Raw genomic sequence first — 24,110 nt, forward strand, 5'->3', positions numbered from 1 at the left:
TAATATGTTATGTAGTGGGGAGAGGGTAGGAGGAGATAGGAGCTCTGCCTTCAGCTCTTCTCTCCTCCTCCCCCTTCTATCTACATAGCAGATGGCGGTTACTACTGATAATATGTTATGTAGTGGGGAGAGGGTAGGAGGAGATAGGAGCTCTGCCTTCAGCTCTTCTCTCCTCCTCCCCCTTCTATCTACATAGCAGATGGCGGTTACTACTGATAATACTGTATGTTATGTAGTGGGGAGCGGGTAGGAGGAGATAGGAGCTCTGCCTTCAGCTCTTCTCTCCTCCTCCCCCTTCTATCTACATAGCAGATGGTGGTTACTGCGAATAATATGTTATGTAGTGGGGAGAGGGTAGGAGGAGATAGGAGCTCTGCCTTCAGCTCTTCTCTCCTCTTCCCCCTTCTACCTACATAGCAGATGGCGGTTACTACTGATAATGTGTTATGTAGTGGGGAGAGGGTAGGAGGAGATAGGAGCTCTGCCTTCAGCTCTTCTCTCCTACTCCCCCTTCTATCTACATAGCAGATGGCGGTTACTACTGATAATACTGTATGTTATGTAGTGGGGAGCGGGTAGGAGGAGATAGGAGCTCTGCCTTCAGCTCTTCTCTCCTCCTCCCCCTTCTATCTACATAGCAGATGGCGGTTACTACGAATAATATGTTATGTAGTGGGGAGAGGGTAGGAGGAGATAGGAGCTCTGCCTTCAGCTCTTCTCTCCTCCTCCCCCTTCTATCTACATAGCAGATGGCGGTTACTACTGATAATGTGTTATGTAGTGGGGAGCGGGTAGGAGGAGATAGGAGCTCTGCCTTCAGCTCTTCTCTCCTCTTCCCCCTTCTACCTACATAGCAGATGGCGGTTACTACTGATAATGTGTTATGTAGTGGGGAGAGGGTAGGAGGAGATAGGAGCTCTGCCTTCAGCTCTTCTCTCCTCCTCCCCCTTCTATCTACATAGCAGATGGCGGTTACTACTGATAATGTGTTATGTAGTGGGGAGAGGGTAGGAGGAGATAGGAGCTCTGCCTTCAGCTCTTCTCTCCTCCTCCCCCTTCTATCTACATAGCAGATGGCGGTTACTACGAATAATATGTTATGTAGTGGGGAGAGGGTAGGAGGAGATAGGAGCTTTGCCTTCAGCTCTTCTCTCCTCCTCCCCCTTCTATCTACATAGCAGATGGTGGTTACTACGAATAATATGTTATGTAGTGGGGAGAGGGTAGGAGGAGATAGGAGCTCTGCCTTCAGCTCTTCTCTCCTCCTCCCCCTTCTATCTACATAGCAGATGGCGGTTACTACGAATAATATGTTATGTAGTGGGGAGAGGGTAGGAGGAGATAGGAGCTCTGCTTTCAGCTCTTCTCTCCTCCTCCCCCTTCTATCTACATAGCAGATGGTGGTTACTATGAATAATATGTTATGTAGTGGGGAGAGGGTAGGAGGAGATAGGAGCTCTGCCTTCAGCTCTTCTCTCCTCCTCCCCCTTCTATCTACATAGCAGATGGCGGTTACTACTGATAATACTGTATGTTATGTAGTGGGGAGCGGGTAGGAGGAGATAGGAGCTCTGCCTTCAGCTCTTCTCTCCTCCTCCCCCTTCTATCTACATAGCAGATGGTGGTTACTGCGAATAATATGTTATGTAGTGGGGAGAGGGTAGGAGGAGATAGGAGCTCTGCCTTCAGCTCTTCTCTCCTCTTCCCCCTTCTACCTACATAGCAGATGGCGGTTACTACTGATAATGTGTTATGTAGTGGGGAGAGGGTAGGAGGAGATAGGAGCTCTGCCTTCAGCTCTTCTCTCCTCCTCCCCCTTCTATCTACATAGCAGATGGCGGTTACTACTGATAATACTGTATGTTATGTAGTGGGGAGCGGGTAGGAGGAGATAGGAGCTCTGCCTTCAGCTCTTCTCTCCTCCTCCCCCTTCTATCTACATAGCAGATGGCGGTTACTACGAATAATATGTTATGTAGTGGGGAGAGGGTAGGAGGAGATAGGAGCTCTGCCTTCAGCTCTTCTCTCCTCCTCCCCCTTCTATCTACATAGCAGATGGCGGTTACTACGAATAATATGTTATGTAGTGGGGAGAGGGTAGGAGGAGATAGGAGCTCTGCTTTCAGCTCTTCTCTCCTCCTCCCCCTTCTATCTACATAGCAGATGGTGGTTACTATGAATAATATGTTATGTAGTGGGGAGAGGGTAGGAGGAGATAGGAGCTCTGCCTTCAGCTCTTCTCTCCTCCTCCCCCTTCTATCTACATAGCAGATGGCGGTTACTACTGATAATATGTTATGTAGTGGGGAGAGGGTAGGAGGAGATAGGAGCTCTGCCTTCAGCTCTTCTCTCCTCCTCCCCCTTCTATCTACATAGCAGATGGCGGTTACTACGAATAATATGTTATGTAGTGGGGAGAGGGTAGGAGGAGATAGGAGCTCTGCCTTCAGATCTTCTCTCCTCCTCCCCCTTCTATCTACAAAGGAGATGGCGGTTACTACTGAAAAAATGCTATGTAGTGGGGAGAGGGTAGGAGGAGATAGGATCTCTGCCATTAGCTCTGCCCTCCTCCTCCTCCCCCTTTCTATCTACATAGGACATGGGGGTTACTACTGATTATATGCTATATAGGTGGGAGTGGGTAGGAGGAGATAGGAACTCTGCCTTTAGCTCTTCTCTCCTCCTCCCCTTTCTATCTACATAGGATGTGGCGGTAACTACTGATAATATGCTATGCTGCACAAGGAGAACACAGGAGTATATGGGTTAAAACTAGTAATTTTTATTTCATATACAAAAAGTCAATAGATCATGCATAAATACATACAAGAAAGTTTCAGGTGCATAAGAATGGTTGAAAGAGACCGACATCCCCCGGTGTACCTTGCCCAGAAACTCAGTATACATAAAGACAGTGAGCCGCTGATAATATATCACCAAAACCCCAATGGTATATAAGGTATAACAGCAGTGCTTACCAATCTGGAGGGCAACAGGACACCGGGACTGGACCCAAAAAAAGAGACCCCCGACGCGCGTTTCGCCTCTTGTGTAGTGCTTTCTCAAGGGGAAGTGCAGAAATAGCGCCACAAGGACCTTAAAATATGATTGGGTGGCGTGAATGTTGTTAATCACATGCTAAACCACAGCCAATAGAAGCGGCTCTCACGGCGCATGTGCACACTGCCCGCCAGGCCCTGCATAACAAGACGTCAAGCATCGCCACACGCAAACGGGGTGGTGGTTCCCAGTCGCGTGCAGGAGGCAGTACTGACGCCGCCCTAATGCAGGGCGAGGGAGACAGGTGCGCCGCATGCGGACTACCGCTGATAGAATAAGAATCCAACTTAAATGTAAAGGCCCCCAAAAAGTGGCACAATATACTTCATAAGCCGTATAATAGGTATCAATATTTAAAAAGATAGGGGAATATCAAAACATGCCATAATATATACAGTACAGACCAAAAGTTTGGACACACCTTCTCATTTAAAGAGTTTTCTGTATTTTCAGGACTATTAAAATTGTACATTCACACTGAAGGCATCAACACTATGAATTAACACATGTGGAATTATAGTTCTTCAAAGTAGCCACCTTTTGCTTTGATGACTGCTTTGCACACTCTTGACATTGTCTTGATGAGCTTCAAGAGGTAGTCACCGGGAATGGTTTTCACTTCACAGGTGTGCCCTGTCAGGTTTAGTAAGTGGGATTTCTTGCCTTATAAATGGGGTTGGGACCATCAGTTGTGTTGTGCAGAAGTCTGGTGGATACACAGCTGATAGTCCTACTGAATAGACTGTTAGAATTTGTATTAGGGCAAGAAAAAAGCAGCTAAGTAAAGAAAAACGAGTGGCCATCATTATTTTAAGAAATATGAAGGTCAGTCAGTCTGAAAAATTGGGAAAACTTTGAAAGTGTCCCAAAGTACAGCGGCAAAAACCATGAAGCGCTACAAAGAAACTGGCTAACATGACGACCGCCCCAGGAAAGGAAGACCAAGAGTCACCTCTGCTTCTGAGGATAAGTTTATCCGAGTCGCCAGCTTCAGAAATCGAAGGTTAACAGCAGTTCAGATTAGAGACCAGGTAAATGCCACACAGAGTTCTAGCAGCAGACATCTCTACAACAACTGTTAAGAGGAGACTTTGTGCAGCAGGCCTTCATGGTAAAATAGCTGCTAAGAAACCACTGCTAAGGACAAGCAACAAGCAGAAGAGACTTGTTGGGCTAAAGAACACAAAGAATGGACATTAGACCAGAGGAAATCTGTCCTTTGGTCTGATGAGTCCAAATTTGAGATCTTTGATTCCAACCACGTGTCTTTGTGTGACGCAGAAAAGGTGAACATGCCTGGTTCCCACTGTGAAGAATGGAGGAGGAGGTGTGATGGTGCTTTGCTGGTGACACTGTTGGGTATTTATTCAAAATTGAAGGCATACTGAAGCAGCATGGCTACCACAGCATCTTGCAGCGGCATGCTATTCCATCCGGTTTGTGTTTAGTTGGACCATCATTTATTTTTCAACAGGACAATGACCTCAAACACACCTTCAGGCTGTGGAAGGGCTATTTGACTAAGGAGAGTGATGGGGTGCTATGCCAGATGGCCTGGCCTCCACAGTCACCAGACCTGAACCCAATCGAGATGGTTTGGGGTGAGCTGGACCGCAGAGTGAAGGCAAAAGGGCCAACAAGTGCGAAGCATCTCTGGGAACTCCTTCCAGATTGTTGGATGATCATTCCCGGTGACTACCTCTTGAAGCTCATCGAGAGAATGCCAAGAGTGTGCAAAGCAGTAATCAAAGCAAAAGGTGGCTACTTTGAAGAACCTAGAATATAAGACATAATTTCAGTTGTTTCACACTTTTTTGTTAAGTATATAATTCCACATGTGTTAATTCATAATTTTGATGCCTTCAGTGTGAATGTACAATCTTCATAGTCATGAAAATAGAGAAAAATCTTTAAATGAGAAGGTGTGTCCAAACTTTTGGTCTGTACTGTACATTTACATAAGGATCATAGTGCATAAAGTCGGATAGGACGGTGATTTCAATGTCCTTAATTGATGGCCGTGTGATTTTCCATAAGAAGGCATCTTATCCAGTCCACCCACAAATAGGATTGATTAAAGTATGTCCGATGTGGCTCATAGAATAACTAGAAGGAAACTAGAATAATAGAAAAAGACAATAGTTAGAAAGGAATAATAAGAATACCATAAAAACATAATAGTGGGTTAAAAGCAAAAATAATAATAAAAAGGGGACCAGGATGGAAATGAATGTATACGGGGGAGAAGCAAAAACCAACAAAAGAAACAATAATAATAATGCAATGGCAAAAAAAATCAAAAATAATCCTCATAATCATGGTATTGAGTCACACTATCCAACTGGCCTCCCGCTGTGCCAGTACCTTTTTATAATTGCTGCTCCTCTCACCGAGATGTATGCTGTCGATACCCCTGACAAGAAAAGACCCTGCATCACAGTTGTGAAACAATTTAAAGTGGCGGGGAATCGTCTTCAAGTCAGAGGGATCAGTCACAGTCCTTGCCGCCTAAATGTCGGGGACGTGTTCTCTAACAGAGACTCGGAGCTCCCTTGATGTTAAACCAATATATATTAAGGAGCACCCGCACGTGGCGTAGTAAATTACATTTGTAGTACCGCACAAAATGTGCTGTCTAATGTCAAATGTTTTAGAACCACCAGATGACTCAAAAATTGAAGTCCGTAGAACATTAGCACAAGCAAGGCAATGTCCACATTGAAAGCATCCCAGGAGGGTGCCCCTTAATATATATTGGTTTAACCCCTTCCCGACCCATGACGCCACGTAGGCGTCATGAAAGTCGGTGCCATTCCGACCCATGACGCCTATGTGGCGTCATGGCGGGAATGCTTCCCTGCGGGTCCGGTGACCGGGGTCATTCAAATGTCACCGTACCCGCAGGTGCAGGGGGACCTGTACTTCACCCCAGGGGGGGTGGCTTTGCCCCCCCGGGTCTACGATCACCGCTGCTGACCTTTTTTTAACCCCCTCCAGCTCTGATTGGAGCTAGCGTCCATGTGACGTTAGCACTCCAATCAGAGCTGGAGGGGCGGAGAAAAACAGCGTCTGCCTCGCTCCTCAGCTTCATCCCATCCGTGGAAGCTGAGGAGCGAGGTGCCCGACTGCTCACCTGCCCCCCCAGACTCCGCGATCGCCGCCGCAGCCGCCGCACACATCTTCAGAGCGCCGCCGCCGTATCCCCCACTGCCACCGCCGCCTCCCCCACTGCTACCGCCAGTACCACCGCTGCTGCTGAGGACAGGTACCTCCCCTCTCCTGTCCTCCACTCCCCCCAACCTCCGCTCCCTCCCCCCTGCCCCCCCCGATCATCCCCCAGCCCCCCTTTATCACCAGCTCCTGCTCTATTTTCTTTTCTCCTATCGCCCCCTGCATCTGTTAGCCCCTCCTCCCCTGGTGATCATCCTCCTCAGTGATCACCACTAATCACCCCCTGCCCCCCCCCTGATCACCCCCTATCCCCCCGATCACCCCCTTCCCCCCCCTGTCCACCTGATCACCCCCTGCCCCCCTTTATCACCTGCTGCTGCTCTACTTTCTTTTCTCCTATCGCCCCCTGCATCTGTTAGCCCCTCCTCCCCTGGTGATCACCCTCCTCAGTGATCACCACTAATCACCCCCTGCCCCCCCCCCTGATCACCCCCTACCCCCCCGATCACCCCCTGCCCCCCCCCCTGTCCACCTGATCACCCCCTGCCCCCCTTTATCACCTGCTGCTGCTGCTGTGTTTTCTCTCCTACTGCCCCCTGCGTCTGTCAGCCCCTCCTCCCCTGGTGATCACCCTCTTCAGTGATCTTCAGCTAATCACCCCCTGCCCCCCCTGATCACCCCCTACCCCCCCTGATCACCCCCTGCCCCCCCACTGTCCACCTGATCACCCCTCTGCCCCCCTTCATCACCCGCTGCTGCTGCTGTGTTTTCTTCTCTCCTACCGCGTTTGCGTCTGTCAGCCCCTCCCCTGGTGATCACCGCTAATCACCCCCTGCCCCCCCTGATCACCCCCTGCCCCCCCCCGTCCACCTGATCACCCCTCTGCCCCCCTTTATCACCTGCTGCTGCTGCTGCGTTTTCTTCTCTGCTACCGCCCCTGTGTCTGTCAGCCCCTCCTGCCCTGGTGATCACCCTCTTCAGTGATCACCGCTAATCACCCCCTGGCCCCCATGATCACCCACTGATCACCCCCTGCCCCCCTGATCACCCCCTGCCCCCCTGATCACCTGCTGCTGCCAGCTTCATCTCCATCTGACGCTGCATCTCCTCAGCCCCCTCCTGTCCCCCCGCGCCTGACAGCCCCCCGCGCCTGACAGCCCCCCGCGCCTGACAGCCCCCACGCGCCTGACAGCCCCCACACGCGTCTGACAGCTCCCCGCACCTGATAGCCTCCTCCTGCAGAAGAGTTGCACCAAACACTCGCACATACACACGCACACGCAACACTATAATAAAGTTTAGATTTTTTTTTACACACGCACACGCACCACACACACAATGTCCCGCTCATCCCAGTCATCCCAGTCACAAAGGCTGTACTCAGTTGAGGAGGCATATTCCTTTCTTGCCTCCGAAGCTGATAGTGAGGGAGAGGACCCCACTTTTCTGTATTCCTCCCACTCTTCCTCCCCTAGTGACACCGACTCGCCACCCCCAAGATGTCGCAGGCCGAGAAATCGTCCGGAGCCCAGGGGAGGGGAGCCGGAGCCCAGGGGAGGAGAGTCGGAGCCAAGTGTAAGTGACCCCCAACCTAGTGCTAGTGACGCCCAACCTAGCACTAGTGCCCCCGTCTGGACCCCCGTCCCTGAAAACTTTGCTCCACGGATTCCTGATTTCATTCCCCAATCAGGAATCCAATTTGAGACTGCCAACCTCCGGGAGATAGACTTTTTCAAAGTCTTTTTCTCGGAGTCAATCGTCAGTCTCATGGTGGAGCAAACAAATTTGTACGCCCTGCAATTTTTTGCCCAAAACCCAGTTTCATCATTTACTACTTGGAAGCCCGTTGACTCCGTAGAAATGATGAAATATTGGGGACTGGTCCTTCACATGGGAATTGTGAAGAAACCAGAACTTCGCCAATACTGGAGTACTGATATTTTATATCAAACTCCAGTATTTGGCATGGTTATGAATCGCAAACGTTTTGAGGCGATTCATAAATTTCTCCACTTTAGGGACAATACGGACATCCTTCCTCGCGATGACCCGAATTTTGATAGATTGTTCAAAATTCGGCCGGTCATCGAACACTTCAGCAACAAGTTTGCTGAAGTGTACATTCCCCAAAGGGAAATTTGTGTGGATGAATCCCTCATCCACTTCAAAGGGAGGCTTCAGTTCCGTCAGTACCTGCCAAGCAAAAGGGCGAGGTACGGGATAAAACTCTACAAGATCTGTGAGAGTACCTCAGGGTACACTCTCAGCTTTAGAGTTTATCAAGGAAAGGACAGCAGTATCCAGCCCCCAGATTGTCCACCTGCTCTGGGGGTGAGTGGGAAAATAGTGTGGGATTTGGTTCACCCACTGCTTGATAAAGGTTACCATCTGTACGTTGATAACTTTTATACAAGCATCCCACTCTTTCAGTCCCTCTCTGCCAGAGCTACCGTTGCTTGCGGTACTGTGCGCAGAAACAAGAGGGGTCTCCCTTTGTCACTAATTGAGCAGGTTCTCCCAAAGGGTGAGAGCCGGGCCCAATGTAGTGGCAACATGCTTGCGGTCAAGTTCAAAGACAAAAGGGACGTCTTTTTCTTGACAACAATCCATGGTCCCGGCACCACGGCCAGCACTGTTCGAGGTACCCCAGCACAGGTCCACAAACCGGACTGTGCCCTGGGGTACAACAAACACATGGGGGGAGTTGATCTTTCTGATCAAGTCCTCCAGCCCTATAGTGCCATGCGGAAAACGAAGGTGTGGTATAAAAAACTGGCTGTGCACATCGTACAAATGGCACTGTATAACGCATACGTGCTATCACGATGTGCAGGCCAGACCAACAACACCTTCCTTCAGTTCCAGGAGGCGGTGATAAAGGCCCTGATGTTTGGAGACGAGGAAGGAGCGGGCCCCAGCACTGCTGGAACTCAAGTCTCCCGTATGGTACCGGTGCAACATTTTCCCTGTGAGGGGAGAGCAAAAAAAAGGTGCCGGGTGTGCTATAAAAGGGGGATAAGAAGGGAAACTCGTTTCCAATGTGAAACGTGTCCCGACAAACCTGCACTGTGTTTGAATGAATGCTTCAGAATTCATCACACGTCCGTGGACTAGCCACATCCTGATATTCCACTACAGAACTCACCCACACCAGGCTGATATACACAACACCACACACACACACTAACCTGACGTACACTACACCACACCCCAACCTGACGTAGTGTGTCAGATTGGTGTGTGTGGTGTGGTATAGTGTACGTCAGGTTGGTGTGTGTGTGTGGTGTACAGTACACCACACACACCTACCTGACGTACACTACACCACACCCCAACCTGACATACACTACACCACACACACCAACCTGACGTAGTGTGTCAGATTGGTGTGTGTGGCGTAGTGTACATCAGGTTGGTGTGTGGTGTGGTATAGTGTACGTCAGGTTGGTGTGTGTGTGTGGTGTACAGTACACCACACACACCTACCTGACGTACACTACACCACACCCCAACCTGACATACACTACACCACACACACCAACCTGACGTAGTGTGTCAGATTGGTGTGTGTGGCGTAGTGTACATCAGGTTGGTGTGTGGTGTGGTATAGTGTACGTCAGGTTGGTGTGTGTGTGTGGTGTACAGTACACCACACACACCTACCTGACGTACACTACACCACACCCCAACCTGACATACACTACACCACACACACCAACCTGACGTAGTGTGTCAGATTGGTGTGTGTGGCGTAGTGTACATCAGGTTGGTGTGTGGTGTGGTATAGTGTACGTCAGGTTGGTGTGTGTGTGTGGTGTACAGTACACCACACACACCTACCTGACGTACACTACACCACACCCCAACCTGACATACACTACACCACACACACCAACCTGACGTACTGTGTCAGATTGGTGTGTGTGGCGTAGTGTACATCAGGTTGGTGTGTGGTGTGGTATAGTGTACGTCAGGTTGGTGTGTGTGTGTGTGTGGTGTACACTACACCACACACACCTACCTGACGTACACTACACCACACCCCAACCTAACACTACACAACCCAACCTGACGTAGTGTCAGGGTGTGTATGGCGTAGTGTACGTCAGTTTGGTGTGGTGTGGTATAGTGTACGTCAGGTGTGTGTGTGTGTGTGTGTGGTGAATACTACACCACACACACACCAACCTGACATACACTACATACCTTCCATACACAACATAGTGTCCGCTAAGGATTGGAGCTAATTTTTCATTCAAAAAGTGAAATGGCGCTCCTTCCCTTCCGAGCCTTGCCGTGCGCCTAAACAGTGGTTTACGCCTACATGTGAGGTATCGGTGTACTCAGGAGATATTGCCCAACAAATTTTAGCATCCATTTTATCCTGATGCCCATGTGAAAATGAAAAAAATTGAGGCTAAAATAAAATTTTTGTGAAAAAAAAAGTACTTTTTCATTTTTATGGATCAATTTATGAAGCACCTGGGGGTTCAAAGTGCTCAATATGCATCTAGATAAGTTCCTTGGGTGGTCTAGTTTCCAAAATGGGGTCATATGTGGGGGAGCTTCAATGTTTAGGCACACGGCGGCTCTCCAAACGTGACATGGTGTCCGCTAAAGATTGGAGCTATTTTTTCATTCAAAAAGTCAAATGGCGCTCCTTCCCTTCTGAGCCTTGCCGTGCGCCTAAACAGTGGTTTACGCCTACATGTGAGGTATCGGTGTACTCAGGAGATATTGCCCAACAAATTTTAGCATCCATTTTACCCTGATGCCCATGTGAAAATGAAAAAAATTGAGGCTAAAATAAAATTTTTGTGAAAAAAAGTACTTTTTCATTTTTATGGATCAATTTTTGAAGCACCTGGGGGTTCAAAGTGCTCAATATGCATCTAGATAAGTTCCTTGGGTAGTCTAGTTTCCAAAATGGGGTCATATGTGGGGGAGCTCCAATGTTTAGGCACACGGCGGCTCTCCAAACGTGACATGGTGTCCGCTAAAGATTGGAGCTATTTTTTCATTCAAAAAGTCAAATGGCGCTCCTTCCCTTCCGAGCCTTGCCGTGCGCCTAAACAGTGGTTTACGCCTACATGTGAGGTATCGGTGTACTCAGGAGATATTGCCCAACAAATGTTAGCATCCATTTTATCCTGATGCCCATGTGAAAATGAAAAAAATTGAGGCTAAAATAAAATTTTTGTGAAAAAAAAGTACTTTTTCATTTTTATGGATCAATTTGTGAAGCACCTGGGGGTTCAAAGTGCTCAATATGCATCTAGATAAGTTCCTTGGGTGGTCTAGTTTCCAAAATGGGGTCACTTGTGGGGGAGCTCCAATGTTTAGGCACACGGCGGCTCTCCAAACGTGACATGGTGTCCGCTAACGATTGGAGCTATTTTTTCATTCAAAAAGTCAAATGGCGCTCCTTCCCTTCCGAGCCTTGCCGTGCGCCTAAACAGTGGTTTACGCCTACATGTGAGGTATCGGTGTACTCAGGAGATATTGCCCAACAAATTTTAGCATCCATTTTACCCTGATGCCCATGTGAAAATGAAAAAAATTGAGGCTAAAATAAAATTTTTGTGAAAAAAAAGTACTTTTTCATTTTTATGGATCAATTTGTGAAGCACCTGGGGGTTCAAAGTGCTCAATATGCATCTAGATAAGTTCCTTGGGTGGTCTAGTTTCCAAAATGGGGTCACTTGTGGGGGAGCTCCAATGTTTAGGCACACGGCGGCTCTCCAAACGTGACATGGTGTCCGCTAACGATTGGAGCTATTTTTTCATTCAAAAAGTCAAATGGCGCTCCTTCCCTTCCGAGCCTTGCCGTGCGCCTAAACAGTGGTTTACGCCTACATGTGAGGTATCGGTGTACTCAGGAGATATTGCCCAACAAATTTTAGCATCCATTTTACCCTGATGCCCATGTGAAAATGAAAAAAATTGAGGCTAAAATAAAATTTTTGTGAAAAAAAAGTACTTTTTCATTTTTATGGATCAATTTGTGAAGCACCTGGGGGTTCAAAGTGCTCAATATGCATCTAGATAAGTTCCTTGGGTGGTCTAGTTTCCAAAATGGGGTCACTTGTGGGGGAGCTCCAATGTTTAGGCACACAGCGGCTCTCCAAACGTGACATGGTGTCCGCTAACGATGGAGATAATTTTTCATTCAAAAAGTCAAATGGCGCTCCTTCCCTTCCGAGCCTTAGCATGTGCCCAAACAGTGGTTTACCCCCACATATGAGGTATCGGTGTACTCAGGAGAAATTGCCCAACAAATTTTAGGATCCATTTTATCCTGTTGCCCATGTGAAAATTAAAAAATTGAGGCTAAAATAATTTTTTTGTGAAAAAAAAGTACTTTTTCATTTTTATGGATCAATTTGTGAAGCACCTGGGGGTTCAAAGTGCTCACTATGCATCTAGATAAGTTCCTTGGGGCGTCTAGTTTCCAAAATGGGGTCACTTGTGGGGGAGCTCAAATTTTTAGGCACACGGGGGCTCTCCAAATGTGACATGGTGTCCGCTAAAGAGTGCAGCCAATTTTTCATTCAAAAAGTCAAATGGCGCTCCTTCCCTTTCAAGCCCTGCCGTGCGCCCAAACAGTGGTTTACCCCCACATATGAGGTATCAGCGTACTCAGGACAAATTGGACAACAACTTTCGTGGTTCAGTTTCTCCTTTTACCATTGGGAAAATAAAAAAATTGTTGCTGAAAGATCATTTTTGTGACTAAAAAGTTAAATGTTCATTTTTTCCTTCCATGTTGCTTCTGCTGCTGTGAAGCACCTGAAGGGTTAATAAACTTCTTGCATGTGGTTTTGAGTACCTTGAGGGGTGCAGTTTTTAGAATGGTGTCACTTTTGGGTATTTTCAGCCATATAGACCCCTCAAACTGAGTTCAAATGTGAGGTGGTCCCTAAAAAAAATGGTTTTGTAAATTTCGTTGTAAAAATGAGAAATCGCTGGTCAAATTTTAACCCTTATAACTTCCTAGCAAAAAAAAAAATTGTTTCCAAAATTGTGCTGATGTAAAGTAGACATGTGGGAAATGTTATTTATTAACTATTTTGTGTCACATATCTCTCTGGTTTAACAGAATAAAAATTCAAAATTTGAAAATTGCGAAATTTTCTAAATTTTCACCAAATTTCCAATTTTTTCACACATAAACGCAAAAATTATCGACCTAAATTTACCACTAACATGAAGCCCAATATGTCACGAGAAAACAATCTCAGAATCGCTAGGATCCGTTGAAGCGTTCCCGAGTTATTACCTCATAAAGGGACACTGGTCAGAATTGCAAAAAATGGCAAGGTCTTTAAGGTCAAAATAGGCTGGGTCATGAAGGGGTTAACATCAAGAGAGCTCTGAGTCCGTGTTAGAGAACATGTCCGGGACACTCAGGCGGCAAGGACTGTGACTGATCCCTCTGACTTGAAGACGATTCCCCACCACTTTAAATTGTTTCACAACTGTGATGCGGAGTCTTTTCGTATCAGGGGTATCGACAGCATACATCTCGGTGTGAGGGGAGGCAATTATAAAAAGGTACTGGCACAGCGGGAGGCCAGTTGGATAGTGCGACTCAATACCATGATTAAGAGGATTATTTTTGATTGTTTTGCCATTGCATTATTATTATTGTTTCTTTTGTTGGTTTTTGCTTCTCCCCCCATATCCATTCATTTCCCCTATAATATGGGCCCCCTTTCCATCCTGGTCCCCTTTTTATTATTATTTTTGCTTTTAACTCACTATTATGTTTTTATGGTATTCCTATTATTCCTTTCTCACTATTGTCTTTTTCTATTATTCTAGCTTCCTTCTAGTTATTCTATGAGCCACATTGGACATAGTTTAATTAATCCTATTTGTGGGTGGACTGGATAAGATGCCTTCTTATGGAAAATCACTCGGCCATCAATTAAGGACATTGAAAGCACTGTCCTGTCCGACTTTATGCACTATGATCCTTATGTAAATGTATATATTATGTCATGTTTTGATATTCCCATCTTTTTAAATATTGATACCTATTATACGGCTTATGAAGTATATTGTACCACTTTTTTTGAGCCTTTGCATTTAAGTTGGATTCTTATTCTATCAGCGGTAGTGTGCATGCGGCACACCTGTCTCCCTCGCCCTGCATTAGGGCGGCGTCAGTACTGCCTCCTGCACGCGACTGGGGACCACCTCCCCATTTTCGTGTGGTGATGCTTGATGTCATCTGACGCAGGGCCTGGCGGGAGGTGTGCGCATGCGCCGTGAGAGCTGCTTCTATTGGCTGTGGTTTAGCATGTGATTAATCAGATGCACGCCACCCAATCATATTTTAAGGTCCTTGTGGCGCTATTTCTGCACTTCCCCTTGAGAAAGCACCACACAAGAAGCGAAACAAGCGTCGGGGGTCTTCTTTCTTTGGGTCCAGTCCCGATGTCCTGTTGCCCTCCAGATTGGTAAGCGCTGCTGTTATACCTTACATAGGTATATGATATATTATCAGCGGCTCACTGCTTTTACGTATACTGAATTTCTGGGCAAGGTACACCGGGGGATGTCTGTCTCTTTCAACCATTCTTATGCACCTGAAACTTTCTTGTATTTATTTATGCATGATCTATTGACTTTTTGTATATGAAATAAAAATTATTAGTTTTAACCCATATACTCCTGTGTTCTCCTTGTGCAGCATAGCTATGGAGTGGGTTGTTCCTTTTGCCATTGGGTTTCTTTACACTATTCAGTGTTAGAGTTCCCATTTTTCAATATGTTTTCTGGCATTGTTATCATGATAATATGCTATGCAGTGGGGAGCGGGTAGGAGGAGATAGGAGCTCTGCCTTCAACTCTTCTCTCCTCCTCCCCCTTCTATCTACATATGAGATGGCAGTTACTACTGAAAAAATGCTATGTAGTGGGGAGAGGGTAGGAGGAGATAGGAGCTCTGCCTTTAGCTTTGCCCTCCTCTTCCCCCTTATATCTACATAGGAGATGGTGGTTACTCAGGCCTGGATTTAGGGGTGGGCTCAAGGGGCCCAGGCCCTGGGCCTCCCACCATGCGTGGGCCTCCCACCAATATAGGGATAAATATCTCAAAACATGTAAAATACATGTCTCTTTGCTGTGAACCGTTTCTAATGATAAGTAACATTTAACAAAAAAGAAACTATTGAAAGTGTAGGGACCTGGCTACAGTCCTACATCTCAGTGGCTGTGCAGAGTGGCAGAGTCATGGCACCTGACCTGAGTCAGCATCCACTGACCTGGCTAGCCTAGCCAGACTTCCTTAGTACCCTCCCTGTACCTAATGCTTAGCTTAAGGCATGTGGCTGCCTTCTCTGATCCCAACAGAAGCTTCTAGACGCTACCTATTCAGCTATATTATCACTCCCTCGGATTAGATCAGATGAGAGTTTGTTCAGCTACCTTCGAGGAAGGAGGTGGAGCCACGATGTCGGCGCGAAAAGAGGCTTCTCCACCGCGAAGCGCAGCAGGACTTCTCTCTGGATCTTCAGTCACTGAAGATCCAGAGGTGAAGTGGTTCATCTTCACAGTGTCGCGGTGGGTGAGTATGATCTCTGTGTGTGTGTCTGTCTCTGTGTGTGTCTCTGTGTGTGTCTCTGTGTCTGTGTAGCTTTCTTGCAGCTCCTGTCCTACACAGTACCATACTGTATATACAGGTCCACACTATATCCTGCATTACAGTGTGTCTGTGTATACTGTATGTATATAGTGTGGACCTGTTTACAGTATAGTGCTGTGTATACACTTTATACAGCCCCTCAGTCTCTATTCTATATACAGCTAGCCCGGAAGCAGCCCCTCATATATATAAATATATAGCCCAGCATATATATATATATATATATATATATATATATATATATACAGCTCAGCAGAAGCCCCTCATATATATACAGCCCAGCAGAAGCCCCTCGTATATATACAGCCCAGCAGAAGCCTCTCATACATACACAGCCCAGCAGAAGCCTCTCATACATATACAGCCCAGCAGAAGCCTCTGACATATAGAGCCCAGCAGAAGCCTCTGACATATAGAGCCCAGCAGAAGCCCCTCATATATATATACAGCTCAGCAGAAGCTTCTCATACATATACAGCCCAGCAGAAGCCTCTCATACATATACAGCCCAGCAAAAGCCCCTCATATATATACAGCCCAGCAGAAGCTTCTCATACATATACAGCCCAGCAGAAGCCCTATTTATATATATATATATATATATATATATATATACAGCCCAGCAGAAGCCCCTCATATATATATATACAGCCCAGCAGAAGCCCCTCATATACCGGTATATACAGCCCAGCAGAAGTATATATATATATATATATATATATATATATATATATATATATATATATATATATCTAATATATAAAGCAGAATGTGTGTGTGTATGTGTGTGTGTATGTGTGTGTGTATGTATGTCCGGGATTGGCATCTGCACCGTCGCAGCTACAGCCACAAAATTTTGCACAGTCACACATCTGGACCCCGAGAGCGTCATAGGCTATGTTGTGAGGTGAAATTTTAACCCCGCGCTTTCCAATTCACCAAACAATTTTGCCCCTATCTACATAATAGCGGAAAAGTGTTGGAGGTGTCGCAGCTACAGCCACAAAATTTTGCACAGTCACACGTCTGGACCCTGAGAGCGTCATAGGCTATGTTGTGAGGTGAAATTTTAACCCCGCGCTTTCCAATTCACCAAACAATTTTGCCCATATCTACATAATGGGGGAAAAGTGAAAGGAAAAGTGTTGGAGGTGTCGCAGCTACAGCCACAAAATTTTGCACAGTCACACGTCTGGATCCTGAGAGCGTCATAGGCTATGTTGTGAGGTGAAATTTTAACCCCGCGCTTTCCAATTCACCAAACAATTTTGCCCCTATCTACATAATGGGGGAAAAAGTGAAAGGAAAAGTGTTGGAGGCGTCGCAGCTACAGCCACAAAATATTGCACAGTCACACGTCTGGACCACGAGAGCGTCATAGGCTATGTTGTGAGGTGAAATTTTAACCCCGCGCTTTCCAATTCACCAAACAATTTTGCCCCTATCTACATAATGGGGAAAAAGTGAAAGGAAAAGTGTTGGAGGCAAATTGACAGCTGCCAGATGTGAACAAGGGGGACTTAAAGAATGAGAGCGATGGCGCCAAAGAGTATATACCATACAGTTGCTAAGGTGGGGCCCCGACATGGGATACTCACCACACACAGGGATATGAACACACACACAAAATGCGCCACACACTTCCACGTGTTTGAACACATATACCAACCTCAGCACACATTTCACCACACATACGCCAACCTCGCCACATAAAAGTCGAAACACAAAAGTCGCCGCTCAAAACTCGCCACGCGCAAAACTCACCACATGCAAAACTAGGCTCACGCAAAACTCGCCACGCGTGCAAAACTCACCTCATGGGAAAACTCGCCACACGCAAAACTTGCACCCGCGGAAAAATTGCCACATGCACAAAAGTTGCAACACATGCTAAAGTTGCCTCACACAAAACTTGCACATACTCAAAAAGGCACCACACATAAAACTCGCCACGTGCAAAACTCGCCATGCGCAAAACTTGCTGCACACAACTTGCTACACTAACTTGTCACATGCAACTCGACACACAAAAAGTTGCTACACGCATGTCGCCACACGCAGCTCAACACACACAACTTGACACACGAAACTCGCCCTAGAACACACACAAGTCTGGTATTATCCTTCAAAAATAAAAATCTGTTTAATAAGCAGACAAACTACAAGAGCAACAAATGTACCATATAGGAAATCCGGCAGCTGTCAGTCACATGACCTGTCTATTATGTGTATGTGTGAGCTAATATATACTGCCGGGGGGGAGGGCTTGCTGTTGGCTGGGGATTTATCAGGCTGCCAATTTAGCTTACAAATACTGAGGTAAAAATATTGACCAGATAACGTGTGAACGAGGTCTAATACAGGAGGAAATGACATACAGATCTATACTATGTACAGGGGAGATAACACACAGGTATATACTATATAGAGGAGGAGATGACATACAGGTACATACTATATACAGGAGGAGATGACATACAGGTATATACTATATACAGGAGGAGATGACACAGGTATATACTATATACAGGAGCAGATGACCTACAGGTATATACTATATACAGGAGGAGATGACATACAGGTATATACTATATACAGGAGGAGATGACACACAGATATATACTATATACAGGGGAGATGACACACTGGTATATACTATATACAGGAGGAGATTACACACAGGTATATACTATATACAGGAGGAGATGACATACAGGTATATACTATATATAGGAGGAGATGACATACAGGTATATACTATATACAGGGAAGATGACACACAGCATGTATATACTATATCAGGGGAGATGACATACAGGTATATACTATATATAGGAGATGACATACAGGTGTATACTATATATAAGAGAGATGACAAACATGTATATACTGATGTGAAAATGAGAGGTGTGAGGTGAAAATGAAAAGGTGTGAGTGCAAAATGAGAAGAGTGAGGGAAAATAGTGGAGTGATTGGAAAATGACAGATGTGAGGTCGAAATGACAAGTGTTAGGCGGGAATGAGAGGAGTGAGGGGGAAAATAAGAGGAGTGAGGGGGAAAATGAGAGGTGTGAGGGAGAAAATGAGAGATGTGAGAGGGAAAATGAAAGATGTGATGGGGAAAATGAGAGGCGTGATGGGAAAATAAGAGAAGTGAGGTGCTATAACTAACCACAGATATTTACTATGCCCAGGCAACGCCGGGCTCTTCAGCTAGTATATATATATATATATATATATATATATATATATATATATATATATATATATACACAGCCCAGCAGAAGCCCCTCATATATATATATATGCAGCTCTGTAGAAGCCTCTCATTTCATATACAGCCCAGCAGAAGCCTCTGACATATAGAGCCCAGCAGCAGTCTTTGATATAGACAGCCCAAATTTCTACAATATACATACATATGTACATATTTTAATCTTCAACACCCTTTCAGGACTTCAATGGTTGACCAGGTCAGATATACTGCGTGAATTGGACTTTAGTGACATCATTAGTGTTTTGAGACACGAAAATCAAGGAAAGTGCCCAGATTGTAAAAAATGAATGATTTTACTTGAATTACTCTGCGTAAATGATTTTTGTGAATAAACTTGCATTCGTTTCATTTTGTGTTTTTGCATTACATATTGCAGTACTTTGAAAAATGGGCCTCCCTCCAAAATGGGCCCCGGGCCACCTACCCGGGCACAAGGGGGCATTCTTTGCGTCTGGAGGAGAGAAGGTTTTTCCACCAACATAGAAGAGGATTCTTTACTGTTAGGGCAGTGAGAATCTGGAATTGCTTGCCTGAGGAGGTGGTGATGGCGAACTCAGTCGAGGGGTTCAAGAGAGGCCTGGATGTCTTCCTGGAGCAGAACAATATTGTATCATACAATTATTAGGTTCTGTAGAAGGACGTAGATCTGGGGATTTATTATGATGGAATATAGGCTGAACTGGATGGACAAATGTCTTTTTTCAGCCTTACTAACTATGTTACTATGTTACTATGTTACCACTTAAATCCGGCCCTGTGGTTACTACTGATTAGATTCTATTTCAGTAATGGAAGAATCTGTGTTCACTGAAGACAGATTTTACCTGTAAATTGAGAATTTTGATACTGAATGATCAGTCCAGGAGAAAGGATCAGATTTCTCTGACGTGATATATTACAAAGTTGCTTATTTTTATGTGAACTATTGATTTATGAAATAAAAATTATAATGACGGTTATTCTTTATTCGTTTTCCACAAACCTCAATCTGCTCTGCGACATTTGCTCTATGCTATGTCTGACAAATTGGCCTTTAAAACATGGAGAAAGGAATAATATTTGATGGTTGACCATGTAATACATGGGTCTGAGTCCCCAGGAGCTGTTCTTACTGATACAGTATATGGACTTACAAACCTTCAATTTTGGCATATTCTGTAAGTCTGGTATAATTGATCAAAGCAGCTTTCTCAAGACACCTTCTTACAACTTTCTTAACTTCATCAGCAGGGATGGGAGTTGCAATGTCTTTCATTAAAACCTAAGTAATAAAAAAAAAAAGTTAAATATTGCTCACATGATTATTTTGAGTCGATTTCTGTTGTACATTTTACTTAATGAGATTAGTAGGTGAAATACAAAGTAATGTACTATGTGTGCTGAGTCACTTCAGCCTTACATGTTTTTCTACGGTAGAAGATATATTCCAACTTCAATGCAGACAGAGGTCCAGAATCAATATTGGATTGACGCCTGTTTTTGTCTAGTTTTTGGTGTTTAAAAGGTGTTGTTCACTTCCCACTAAATTTCTTCCCTGGCTGCAGTTTTCTATACAACTGTACTTGCCTTCACCACCGTTGTTCTCAGTGATTGGCTGCAGCGCTTACATCTCGTCAACACTGCAATAGCTAGTCAATGATTTCAGCCTCTGAACAGTGTTGTTCTATCTACACACTAACACCCCGTTAGTGCGGCAGAGCTCAAGTGATTAGCTGCACTGCTGTCAGGGTGACGTCAGCACCTTACCCAGTGACAGACACTGTGAACAGCGGTCGACCAGTTTTTTGCTTTTTTTTATTGCAAGCAGCAGCTAGGGGAGAAATTTAATTGAAAGGCAACAACCCCTTTAAGCCAGTCTTTGATGTTTAGAATTTTATTTGATATGTTTGCCATCACTATGTTACCATTGTGGTTGTGGTTTTTGCTTTCTTGATTTTTGTGGCTCATTTATCAATTGCAACTTTTTTAAAAATCACTACATTAATGAGTTGTCATCGCTGCAGCCGATCAACAAAAATCAATGGAGGAAACAAAGCTATACCAAATGACATTAAGTAGTGTTCAATGTTTTTTGTTGTTGTTGTTTTTTTTTTACAAGTAACAGACTGGGGGCACACATTTGTTGGAAGGTGATGGCCAGTCAAAGCCATGAATTTATTCAATGATATAGTTAGAAAATGTCAGTGTTATATTCACTTCCAATGGTTAGATCACATTCGCGCATTAAGTGACTTAAACATAATTAATATATTATATTAACATTATTCCTAGTTAAGATGTGAAATGGCAGCATTATGTAACATTTAAGGTGGATCTGTCCCCAGATTTTAGGATACAATTTGATACATTAATCTGAGACCCTAATGAGGAGGATGATATACGTACACTGAAAATAGTTAGTAGAAAGGCTGTATCATTCTGATAGTAAAATAAACATTTTATGACTCCAGCTAAAGAGTAAGACAATTCATGAATCCAGGTGTATTCAGTCCTCACTCAACCAGCTGGATGGACAGCGACAGCTTGTAGTGAGCAGTGAGATCTCAGCAGCTGCAAGGACACTGAGGAGCGGTCAGGCATGCTAAGTGGGTGAGGATTGAATAAACCTTCAAGAAGGATTTTACATACATACATTCTAACATGGATTTTCAAAGTAAGCCTACCATATATAGAACCAAAAAATAATTTAAAATAGAATGTTCTTTTCAAATATTTCAGATTTTTCATTAGAATATAAATAATAGTTTAAAAAAAATGAATTGTTAATCATATATTTGCAACTGCTCATATAAAAGATGTTAATTTAATTATGCAATGTATATCTGGTCGTGTACTCATACACCGTAATTGCTGTTCAGAATTACTGAATAGGTAGTTTAAAGAACAACATCTTTCACATAAAAACTCATTATCTATGCACTGCATCTTAAAAAATTTAATTGTGTTGAAAACCATATTTTAAAACAATGAGAGTTGTCTTTTTCTTAGTGAACACACGGCATTATTTAAGTAATTCTAGTAACTTTTCTATAGTATGTAGATCATTGTATATAAAACTCATGCTATATCGGATAGCAATTGGTCCAATGTTATACTATGAGGGGTAGTGCAGATCTGCATTCTTTTTTCTCTTGTAAATGCAGTATGAGAAAACAATCATAGCATACTGTGGGTGCATTCAATAATCGGATCACGCACAGCCATACAAGTCTATGCGTGTGAAACATCGTATATCATCCAAGTGCAGTCCGATTAAAGCGTACACAGAGAATGGATGAGATGGAGAAATTAAGTTCTCTGTCTTTCCACACCCACGATACAATTCTCTCATGCAAGAGAGACTAAAGTAACACTCGGCTCAATCTCTGGCAGAGTTTGTGCTGAGTGACATTAGCATAATTGGCCCAATTCGCTCGCATGATAGAATCGATGGTCTTGTAAGCGATCTCTAACAATTTTAATTTCCATTGCAACCAATTTTTGGTTTTGACCTCTCTACCCACCCCCTTTCTTCTAAGAGCTATAACATTTCTTTATTTTATGGCAGCTTGTTTTTTTGCAGGACAAGTTTTAGTTAAAGAAAGGTGCACTGGAGCCAAACAGAGAGAGGTGTTTGTTTGGTGAACACATTGAATACAAGTGTGAACTGCTGCTGGGAATACCGAGGTTGGTGAGGCGGCTACATTTATGCTCATTCATTCTGCCTGAAGAAAAGTAATGTTTATGTGATTTATTGATACTTAAGGAAGGCGGTTTTCGTTTTGGAGCTGTAAAGTGTATGATCGACAATAAACTGAATGCTGTTTTGATATAAAACCCTGTGCCACTTGTATCCAAGTGGCAACCTGAGAGCATGAACCCCTACACTGGATCAAGAGTTGTTCCCAAGATCACAAGTTGGTGTTATAATAATGTCCTTTATGCCAATATAACTGTTTTAAAACTGCCCTGATTTACACATCTCAGCTGGCTTCCTGCGTGCATATCTCTGCTCCTGTGCGGGATGATGTAATGGGAAGGGGCAGAGCCTCTCATTACAGTGTGAAGCTTATACTCAAAGGCAGTGCTGTGACTGTGTGCTGGTTACTAAGAGGAGCAAAGTACTGCATAATGGGGCTATGAAGAAGTAGCAGAGAAGTGGTATACAGCAGGATGTAGCTGTATATAGTGGAGCTGAAAAGAAGATGTATTGCAATATGGGGCTGAATGTCAATTGTCTCAGAGGAGGGATATACTGCAAGAAAGGGCTGTATATAGAGGGGCTGAAAGAAGGATATACTGCAGTATGAGGCTGTATAATATGGTGCTGAGAGAACGAATATGCTGCAGTATGTGGAGGTATAGGTTGTAAGGCGGATACAACACAGAGTGGGGGTGAAAGGAATATATACTGCAGGACGAAGCTGTACATAGAGGGTATGAGAGGAGTGATATACTGCAGTATGGGGATGTGTATAAAGGGACTGAGAGAAGTGATGTACTGCAGATGGGGGTCTATGTAGAGAGGTTGAAAAGAATTTTAGACTCCAGAATGGTGCTATATATTGAGAAATGAGATACGGTATACAGCAAGATGGAGAGATATACTGAAGATATATATACTGAAGATGGTGCTGTTTATAAATAGACCACAAATGTTTGATATACTGCAGGTCAGGGATGAGCGAAGTGATGTACTGCACTGCCATATGGGTTGTGTATAGAGGGGCACAACAGAGTGATATATTGTAGGACAGGACTGTATATAAAGGGTCTGAGAGGAGTTAAAATGTCTGTTGCCTGCTGCACGGAGTTCATTGATGTGAAACTGCAAATTCTGCTTTGTTGATGCATATGACAGAAGATAATCCTTTGCCATATGCATCAATAGAATAGCATTTGCAGATACTCTATTTATAAATTACTGATCTGTTAATTACAAGATCCATTGTGGAAGAATGCAGGAGAGTG

At 44.5% G+C, this 24,110-nt stretch overlaps 1 protein-coding gene across 7 annotated transcripts in view; it reads right to left on the reverse strand.

Moving 5' to 3' along the window:
- CADPS2 (calcium dependent secretion activator 2) overlaps window positions 1–24,110 on the reverse strand; it is an 854,105-nt gene that overhangs the window by 359,393 nt on the left and 470,602 nt on the right. For all 7 annotated transcript variants that reach the window (XM_069764895.1, XM_069764893.1, XM_069764892.1 and 4 more), the window contains exon 16: window positions 20,298–20,421. In XM_069764895.1, the coding sequence (XP_069620996.1) occupies window positions 20,298–20,421 (124 nt within the window). The remainder of the gene's footprint in view (window positions 1–20,297; window positions 20,422–24,110) is intronic.

Source organism: Ranitomeya imitator, chromosome 4, assembly GCF_032444005.1.
Source record: "Ranitomeya imitator isolate aRanImi1 chromosome 4, aRanImi1.pri, whole genome shotgun sequence".
Taxonomy (NCBI): Eukaryota; Metazoa; Chordata; class Amphibia; order Anura; family Dendrobatidae; genus Ranitomeya; species Ranitomeya imitator.